General features: G+C 38.6%; 1 protein-coding gene across 1 annotated transcript in view; it reads right to left on the minus strand.

Moving 5' to 3' along the window:
* si:dkey-215k6.1 (transmembrane protein 132D) overlaps positions 1 to 10,598 on the minus strand; it is a 322,832-nt gene that overhangs the window by 95,064 nt on the left and 217,170 nt on the right. Inside the window, exon 5 of the mRNA XM_059336286.1 lies at positions 2,965 to 3,160. Within this exon, the coding sequence (XP_059192269.1) occupies positions 2,965 to 3,160 (196 nt within the window). The remainder of the gene's footprint in view (positions 1 to 2,964; positions 3,161 to 10,598) is intronic.

The raw sequence follows: 10,598 nt of genomic DNA on the forward strand, positions 1-10,598 counted from the left end.
AGAGAAGTAGACACTACACAGCTGATCAGTCTTTCAACACTATAAATGTGGATTAACACAATGGGCCACTGGAACGCAGGAGTAATGGTTACTGACAATATATAATAGATATTCCAAACTTTGACTTCCATAAGAAAATCAGCCATCTCCAGCTTTAATAGTTATTTAACACATTAATAATGTCTAGAATGTATGTCTGTTATTTTAATTTTTAAAAAATGGTGCCTTTATTTCAATAAAAAACGACATTTCTAAGTGACCCCAATCTTTTTAGCGGTAGTGTATCTAAAAAATAAACTGTTCATGCTAAAACAAAATGTTTGTTACTTAACAGAATAATTAAACAGTGTTTCTTTTAGTGCAATCAAATGCAGAACAACACATTTTTAAATTAACAAAATGTTCAAATGAACTTTCACAAACTGAAAACACAAGAAAGTGTGAAAGGGTCAAAGTTCTGAGATGAAAACACAACAACGCAACGTTAGCGACCTGTCAATCAAATGTAACCAAATCATAAACTTCATTATCATCTATTTTCTTCTAAAGTGGAACATTATTTACACAGTTAACATCATATTGTATTGGAGGAGACTTATAATAATTTTTTTCTGAGGTAATAAATCAAGTCGGAAGTTGTCTCATTTTGTATTGAGATAGATAGGACCGGACTTCTTTGTCTTCCGGGTTTGCGTCACTGCTCAGACCAGGAGCTTGTCGCCTGGTAATTCATCAGAAGTTCAAAGGTCACATGCAAATTAGTGATCTCATTGCAAATGCTCCAATAATAGCATTGTTTTCCACTAAAAAGTCTTGTAAATATTTCTGTTTTAAAGAATACAGCGGGATTATATGTAGCATTACTCAGCCCAGAGCTCCATTCACACTGCTCCCAACAGCACTGCTATATGAAATGATGGTTTCAAGCTTGCTTTTTTCCACTGTGTGAAAGAGACAGGGGTTGCAAAAGCCCTGAACAAAATTGGGTTTTCTCACTAGGGCTTTGCTGTTTGAAGGAGGGCTATCAGGCCAGATTAGCTCTACCTCAGTGGTAATGGAACTGGGAGTATTTTGAAAAGCATCATCCTCTTCCTCCTCCTCACTTTTTAGCCCGAGGTTCTTGCTTGCTGTAGCCATAGCAGCAATGTATGTTATGGGATGTGTCTCTTTTGATCTGTGAATGTGTGAAGTAAAAGTGGTGATGATTAGAAATGTTAAAGGTGAAAGAGAGTTTTCAGCAATCTTTTCCTCACCTGACCCTGTCTGATAAAAAATAAGTCTAAGGTAACCATTCTCGTGTAAAAAGTTTCCTCTCTTTAACCGTCAGAAAGCTTTGAATTTAACTTCAGTTCAGACTTTTTCATGTTAAAATTTTATATTAAAAATATGTACAGCTGAAACTGCTTGTGAAAGTGCTTTGCTCGCTAGTAAAAGAGAAATAATGTGAAATGAAAAGATTGGAAATAGAGTGTAAATACCTGACCCGAGCATGACGTGAATGGAATGTAACTAATTACATTTACTCTTAGTTTTAAGTACTTAAGTACTGCAATTTTGAGGTTCTTGTAGTTTTCTTGAGTATTTCCACATATCTGTGTAACTTTATACTTTTACTCCACTACATTTAGCTGCCAGCTTCAGTTACTATTAAGAGTCGAGATTTAACATTAAAACATGATTCATTTAAAATCATTATGCTTTTATTTTCAAAAACTAAACGACATAACAGTATATAAGGTACTGCTTACATAAAAGCATCAATAATAATAATAATGATAATCCAATAATATATTTGGAATATATTTAACATTCTGCATAACGGGTACTATAAAGTCGAAAATATTGAATGAATTATGAAAATAAAGTCGAAAATATTGAATGAATTATGAGAATAAAGTCGTTAATATTGAATGAATTATGAGAATAAAGTTGTTAATATTTAATAAATTACAGGAGAGTTGTTAAAATGAGGGCCGTGGAGCATTTCTTAGATATGTTAAAGATATGATATGTTATGTATGTTATAAGATATATTTCACAAACAAGGAGATACTAAATCTTTTGTCACATCAGCATCACATTATCATAAGTATAAGGACTTTAAAAATAATATGCAAGAAATTGCATCGTTTCCACAGAAGGAACCAGACGGACTTGGAGGAAATCGCTGCTTTTGTGGAGGGGGAAATGGCCTCAAGTAGAACAGCCTATACTTTTAAAAGATATTTTTGACTTTATTCTCGTAATTAATTCAATATTTTCGACTTTATTCACGTAATAAATTCAATATTTGCGACTTTATTCTCATAATTAATTCAATATTTACGACTTTAATCTCGTAATTAAATTTTTTTCTTCTATGTGTGGCCCTAATTCTCCATCGCATCCTTCAAATTTGCAAATAATAACAAATTTCACTTTTGATTAACTTTCCTGCCAACTAAATGTGTTTTGGAAATGTGATGATGCTTCTCATAGTAACACTACATTTAACATCTAACACTACATTTGGGGTCTGTATAGAAAGCAGCCTTGTAAGACCTAAAGAGGCAAACTGTGGCTGAGTCTCACTGGGAATGACACCTGCCAGCATGACGCAAACACGAGTAGAAGCACGCGTGTGTGCAGGTGGGTGTGTGGGGCCGTACCTGCCTGATTGTGTGTCCGTGTTTGTGAGGCTGCTTGTCATTTTGAAACCTGTGAGGGGGGAACCCTGCTGTGTGTGTGTGACCAGGAGGCTTGTAGCAACAGGAGGGGGTAAACAAGCTGACCTTTACAGCTTTGATCAACCTGGAGGAACGGGATGAGCTGGTGGGTGTCAGCAAAAAGGTTAGGAGGAGGAGGAGGGGGAGGGAAATGGAGGGAAAAATCTATTCCAGCATAAGAAATGTGTGCTGCTGTGTACGTCAATATGTATGCTCACAGATATCTGTATCTGTGCTCATCTATCCGGTCATGCCTCACCTCAGCCAGCGGGACGATTCCCTGAATGTCTGCGTTGCTGATGTAGAGGTGTGACACTTTCTCCGTTTGTCTGGAAGTTGTCTGCATGCCAGCTGGGTACTCAACGTTCCAGTGGAGAGTCTGCGTTGGCACCAGGTTGATTACGTTATCCACCTCAAAGTCCAACTGCATCACCTCATATGATGGGCTTTCCAATCTACAAAGAAAGAGAAAGCAGAAAATATATTTCTCTTCGAAACGACATTTTTTCCCCTCAAAACCGGGTAAAAGGTTTTTAGGCTTTTTTCAACAAAAAGATCCTCTGACGATCCCTAGCTAGCCAGACAATGTGATGAGTGCCCTGTATATAAATTTCACCAGGGAATCTGAGGCAGACATTCATACTGGAAACATTTTAAACCATTTAAGTGCAGTGTAAAAACACAGGAGCATCAACCATCATGGTCAGAGAATCTCATTTTCAGGTGCTATTAAGGTCACACAACTTCTATTGTCACTGAATCATGATCGGACAAGGTATTGTCGTAGATAATGGTAGAATAGCATTAAAGATTCAATAGGAAACTTTTATAAAAAATAACCTTTTATAATATTTGCTGTCACTATATCGTGACAATACAGGAGACAGAAAATCTGTGAAAAACAATCAAGTTCCTCTTCTTAGCGCTCCAAATTTATTTGAAAATGCAATAATAATAATGATTATAATGATTATGATTACGATGAATGATAATAATAATGATAATAATGATAATTAAATTCCAGAAACCAGTTTTTTCCCCCTGCAGACCATCAATCTCATGTCAGGATAGAGTGATACAGTTTAAGCAAATATCACAAAAAGTTTTTTTTTTTTTTTTAAATAAAAGTGACCTCCTGAATCTTTAATACAAGAGAAAAAAATCCCAATGGTAAAGTCATTATTTTTATTGCCTGCACCAAATGTTATGCTTAAGTATTTGAGTACCCATTGACAAAATATAAAATCCTTTCCACATGAAAATTTTGTAAAAAAAAAAAAAAAAAGCGAGAAAAAGAGAGAGAGTCGCAATCTTTAGAGCTGAAAACAAAAAAAAAATCTGTAGTTTACATCCACACGCAGCATCTTGTGAAAATGTGATTATGATGACGATAATAATGATGAAGGGGAGATAATGGTGAGGATCTTGGTGATGGGAGTGATAATGATGAGTGCTTCCGCCTTGAGGACTGCCGAGAAGGTGCAAACACTATCCGTGTGTGCATATTTGTGTGTGTGTTTGTGTGTGTGTGTGTGTGTGTGTGTGTGTGTGTTTGTGTAAGTGGGTCTGGGAGAGAAACAGGGAGTCGAATAATCCCATCCAAAAATAATGACACATTTTACAGCCTAATGGAAAGAAGCCATTCTGGTTTATGCCTTCTGCAAAAAGCCTGTCAAGTGTGTTTATGTGCCTTTCTCTTTATGTTCTCTGTAAATACTGTTATGTTATGTGTTGATAATGTGTTCGCCGCAAACCATTTCTTAAGATGTTCTGGATGCACGCAGGCTCGTATCTACTGTAGTCTGAAAACAAGGAGACATCTTTCTGTGTAAGAGTGATTCCAATACACATTATTGATTTTAAAAAAACATTATAAAGGTATATGGTCATTATTATAAGAATCTGGTACAGACAATCTCCAGATAATCACTTTCAGATTCAGTTTAAACTTTCTGCTGGGAAAACTGCAGCGTTATTAAAAAAAGAACTCTTTCTTCACTTCTACGCCTCTATTCTGATTCCAACATATAGAGATTTGTCTGTCATTTTGACAACTTGGGTTCGTGCTGCACATCATGCCCTCACAACTCTGTAGACTGTCATTACCCACTTTGCCTCGATTCCTGTCAGACATCGTGATTCTATCTGCTGCTGGATGTGAATCACATCCAGTCGTATCATTCATCCCCACAGAAATTCTTTGCATCTCTTTCTTTTAGACCCCCGGGCCAACCGTGTCAGATCGAGGGTCGGGGCCTTCAAAATTAATTATAGAATAAAATCAAAAATGTCCACACGCTGCAATAGAAATGTTGTGTTTATGTTGCTTTAAGCCGTTGCAAACAGAGAGAGAGGGAGAAAAAAGAAAACCCACAGTGGGTCTTAAATAAAAACACTATCTTAAATGTGACAGTACATTTTCCGCGGTCAAGATAGCGGTGAAATATACTCACTTACAGTTCCCAGTAGGTGCAACACAAAAGGTCTCCTGGGTGGGATTTGGGAGATAAACATTCAACACACACCACAATCGACTGTTCCACAGCATCAAGGAAAGCGCTTTGAAAATAATTTAGATACTGTTTTAGCAACTGAAAATCCCTCTGACTGTATGTCTGACTCCATTTTTTTTTTTTACTTCCCTGTTACTGACACACTCTCCCTAACACACACACACACACACACACACACACACACACACATACACGCACACATCCTGCAGCTAGTGGAGCATGAATTAGAGAGAAAAGAGCAGCTGTAAATTGATTTTTGAGCCGACATTTTATTGCTCTGCCTTACAGACACACACACACACATACACACAGATATATAGGGGTTAAAGGTCATGACAAAGCCAATTGGTAAGGGTCTGTGAAATCTGGCGTGTGTCTGTGTGTGTGAGTGTGTGTGTCTAGGGAGATGGGGTGAGCGATGTGTTACACGGATAGATTAAGGAGAGAAAACTGATGGGTGTCAGCTCCCCTTGACCTCCAGCAGATCCCTCCATCATGCTTGCTTTTCTTTCATCCGTCTCCATCTGTCTGTCTGCCTCCCTCTGTCTCTAACCAAACCCAATCTGAGATCATATTATAGGTATCTCCTGTTTTATTTCATATAGAAAGATCTAGGAACAACCATGGTTTTACCCCAGTCTACGTTTGGCTTCGCATCAACAAGCCTTTGCTTTATTTCATCATTATTCCATTACTGGCTGTTAGTGAGCAGTGCAAAGCTGCTCTTTTCTATTGGCGCAGTCAGAGTGACAGAACGGGAGATCCACAGAGAGAGACAGAGAGAGACGGGTTCCTTAATTAGCTACAGTTGAAAATAAAACCGGAACCAAGGCCTGAAGGTATTCACAACAAAATCATTCAAACTTGATCCAAGCCCGAAGGGTCCAACAAAGATCCATAATAGCATCATACTGACGGTATAAGTCTTGAGTCTGGTAATTATTTATGTCACATTTACATCATATGGTACAGAGGCCGATTAGGGAAAATGTGTGTCAGCTTCAGAATTATGGCAAGTAAGAACACATACAGAAATCTCAGAACAGAAATATGCTGCAAAGGAAAAAAAACATGCTAAGGGAAAGCCAGAACAAATGCATTAGCATTAAACACGCTTCAAATACAAAAACAATGCAAAGTCAAAAACACTCAAACACAGAAAACAAATGCAACAGAAAAGCAGTTTATCCAGTTAACGAAACAAGAGTCCTCCAGGCCTGTAGGGGGAGTGCTAAGTGGAACGGCTAACCAATCGAATCTTGAATCAGGGAGGCAAACCAGGAAGTGCATTAAGTTGCATTCCACCAAAAATGCCAACAGGGGGTGTTGACAGCGGTTGTAAAAGCATTTTGGTCCATTCATTTCAATACAAAATGAGAAAAACTTCTCACTAGATTTATTACCTCAAATTTTTTTCAGGACACTGGTCTAAATAGCTAGTAAAATATCTTCTTCAAGACAATTTGATGTTAATAGTGTATATAATGGCCCCATTTAGAAGAAAATAGAAGATAAAGGATCATATGATTTAGGGCGTGGCTACCTTTGATTGACAGGTCACGAACAAGATGAGCCGTCATCAGAATAGAAGAAAAGCAATTGGATTTTCATATGTGCTTTTAAATTGGCCTCATTTCTGAAGCTGCAGTTTGTCAGCCACTGTACATGGTGTGGATGGGAAATATTCCATGTTTAGTTTAGGCTCATGAAAGTTATGAAACACTGAGCTTTGACAATATAGCCCCATATCTGATACATGTGGGTTTAATTACTTTGTATATCAGACTTTGGGGGATGCATGATACATGTTTGTTTAGCATGTTGTCACTTTGTTGTTATTAAACGTCAAGTCAGAAATATGTACGGTATTCACAAATGAAGAACTGGTACATGCAGCTATAATATGACATAAATGCGTCATTGCTTGATGTCTATATAGACTCTATTTCTACAACACCTTGTATTTCTACAGCCATCTCTTTCTTTGTCAGCCCAACCACCCTCTAAGCTGTCAAGCTTCCCTGTGCAATTACAGTTTCCTGTAAGATAAAGTGTGATAACTGCCTTTCTGAAGGACACACTAAAGAATACAGTAGTTTCTATATGATGCTACAGAGCAGCAGAAAGAGACAAAACAAGAAAGAAAACTTTGTCCACATTTTCTTCACTTGAATAAATGACAATTTTTCATTTTTTGGTGAGGTCCACTGTCCCCCGTGTGTGTGTATTTCCATCAATACAACTTGTTGTTTAACCTCAAAGGACACAGTAGCAGTGCCCTATTTCATATTTTCCACGGAGAAAGGTAAAATACAGCAGAGGTTTAGACACATACACAGCGAGACACAATGCCCTGTCACTCCTGCTCTCTGTTCCTGTCTCTCTCACACTCACAGACACATGCACACAGGCAATGCACAAGCAACACACCTCTCTCTGTCTCTCTCTCTCTCACACACACACACACACACACACACACACACACACGTACAAAGAACCACCCAGAAATTGTTGAGTGTGTTTGGGTGCAGTGTAATCGCTGGAGCTGAAAAAGCAATGTGTCTGCGGTGACAGGTTCATTCAGGTGTTAGCTCCGTCCCAACCACAAGGCTCCAAAACAATATAACACTGTCCTCTAGTGCATACGCACACACACACACACACACACACACACACACACACACACACACACGCAACCACACACACACTAGAACATTGTTCGCCAACACTCAAAACCAACCAAACAAAACCACTGCAGAAGTTGACACTTTCTCACCGTCGTTGCCTGAGTGTTTTCTTCAGGCAATGCTGACCTTCAGCTATTATCCCTGTTACTGACACAGTGATGCGGGCTTACAGAGTCCGTCTGAGCGGGCCAACATGTGTCATCTGATCCAGTTTGACAACCTTGCTCCCAAAATGCTGTTTGGAGCCTGACTGGCCTTGGTGACAATGCATTTCTCTTAAAAAAAGAGTTCATTTTCATTTGAAATGGCTTAAATCAGCATTGGCAATCAACATTTGGATGAGGAATAGAAGAGGAAGTGAGCGAAAGAGAGAGAAGGCACATAAGAGGGTGACTTGGAGAGTAAACATGCCACAAATAGATAGAGATGTTGTGTTCCTTCTTTATTAAATTACGTTTTGTGTAATTGGATTGATACTCCTCTGAAGATACACATACATAACTACTGGCTGATCCGACTCCTGTCAGAAGATGGTCTTGAAACAAAAAGGAAAAACATATGAACTCCTCCACCTGCTTATATCTCTCAGCCCAGCATCCTGGGAGTTACATCTAAATTGGACGATCGGCACATCGCAATTTTAATGCAGGAACTGTATCATACCGTTTATGTTGCGAGGTTGGAGAACTACCTGGGGTGGTAGATGAGCATTAAGCAGCTATAATCATGATCTTTTCTTTTATATAACCAAGCATTTTACTTGCATAACCATAACCAAACTTTAATCAGATATAATTTGCCACAATCTTTCCATAATCTTGCCCAGACCACTGATCTTTGGGGTTTTGAGAAATTGTCAAGTATATCTGTCTAATAACCAACCTACTGTAGCCACCTATTTCTGCCTAAAATTAGCGCCGCCATGGAATAACACACTGGAAATGAAGCCATTATAAAATTTCACTTCACTAATTGTGGTCTACCAAGGCCATGGGCGAAACAACAAGTCACCAGGCAGTTCAGTCCTTGGTTGACTGGATGTGTCACTGCCTTCAAAGAAGAAAAAACCCCCAATTAAATTACAGAATATTACTAAAGACCAAATGTCAAAAGTTTCTTTTTATGTTTCATGATTTGCCAGAAATCTAAGAGACATCGTATAGGGGCTGTAACGGTTTGTGGATACTTGTCGTATCACCACAGTACGGGGATCACGGTCCAGTGCTGCAGAATACACAGTATGTCAACTGATGCATGCAATGTGGAATTAAACTTCAATGCATGGAAAACTTTTAGCTGTCAGTTACCAGGTACTGAGGTCAGTGCAACAAGCAGTTTGGCCAATGAATCAGTCACACTATGTATGACTATATTAAGTGTAATCGCACAGTTGGAAGATTGGACTGCGCATCTTACACATTAAAGTTCTTTGTCAAGTTTGATAACAAGGTAAACATATATGCCAATGTGCCTTCTTACAATTTAAACCCAATAGTGTCAAAGCTGTGTTTTGATGCTGTTAAAAAGCATTCTGGTACTGTTTAGTAAACCCTGTCTAAGGCAAAAGTATACGGGTCTGGGAGAAGAAAAGTGGTTACAGCACAAAGCATAAATTATTACAACACTTCACAAACAACTCTCTGAAAGCGGGAGAACACCTGAAGGTGGACTTTTGTTCTTGACTCAGCGGTGCTGCTGTGTTGCAGATAAGTGATACAGATAGTTTGATACTTGGCGAGACAGACAGATAGATACACATCTTTTGATAGTGAAAATTTCTCTTCCTACGGAGGCTGGCCTGGCTTAGCCTAAAAACCCAGATAAAAAGATACACTTCTGGCAGCAGAGAGTGTCTTGTGAGACATGCGGGCTGGACTCACTTGTGTGTAACTGGTTTGGCCCCTCTGAAGTCTCAGAGCTGATTAGGAGAGATGATTGACAATTTTTCCCTCTGTTTATCTATTTAGCCATCAATTAAATGATTTAGTTTCCAGGCTGGGTCAGCAGAGATAGAACCTTGTTTGCAGCTGCACTCATGCTGTTCTTGCCTCATTCTTAGTCACCTTCCTGTGTAACTGTCTTTTCACCTGCATGTCTGTCTCTCCATTTAATCAGCAGTTTATCTAGATTTTATGGCTGCCACTTTGATACAGACTGAAATATCTCAACAAATCTTGGATGGATCGCCATGAAACTTTGAGCAGACATTAACTGTCTGCAGGATGAATTCTAATGCCTTTGGTGACCCCCTCAGCCTCACAGAGCTACTAACATGGCTGCAGACTCGTAATATCATTGAACTACACAGACAATGACATCTTTAAAAGAAGACGCTGACTAAAGCCCCATTCACACAGGACTAGCATTACCTGGGGTCCTCCAGTAATTTGTAATTAGTGTGGAGGTCGTCTCATTCCTGTGCTTGTCAATAAAAAATTCCTTTGAAAATTCCTTACCTTACTTGGCCAAACACAGAGGTCAGGCAATATAAATACTAGCTTTGACTGGCAGATTTTTTTATTTTACTTTTAAGAAGCGAAAAACACTTTATAGACTTTTTTTCTTTTTATTGAAGTGAAATTTTTTCAGTGCTATTTCTTGGTTAAACATTGGCATTTAGAAATGAAAGTTCTGACAGGATTGTACTAGTTCAAATTCAGAAGTCTCATTATGCAACAAAATGTGGAGACCCC

The sequence above is a fragment of the Centropristis striata genome, chromosome 7 (genome assembly GCF_030273125.1).
Source record: "Centropristis striata isolate RG_2023a ecotype Rhode Island chromosome 7, C.striata_1.0, whole genome shotgun sequence".
Lineage (NCBI taxonomy): Eukaryota > Metazoa > Chordata > Actinopteri > Perciformes > Serranidae > Centropristis > Centropristis striata.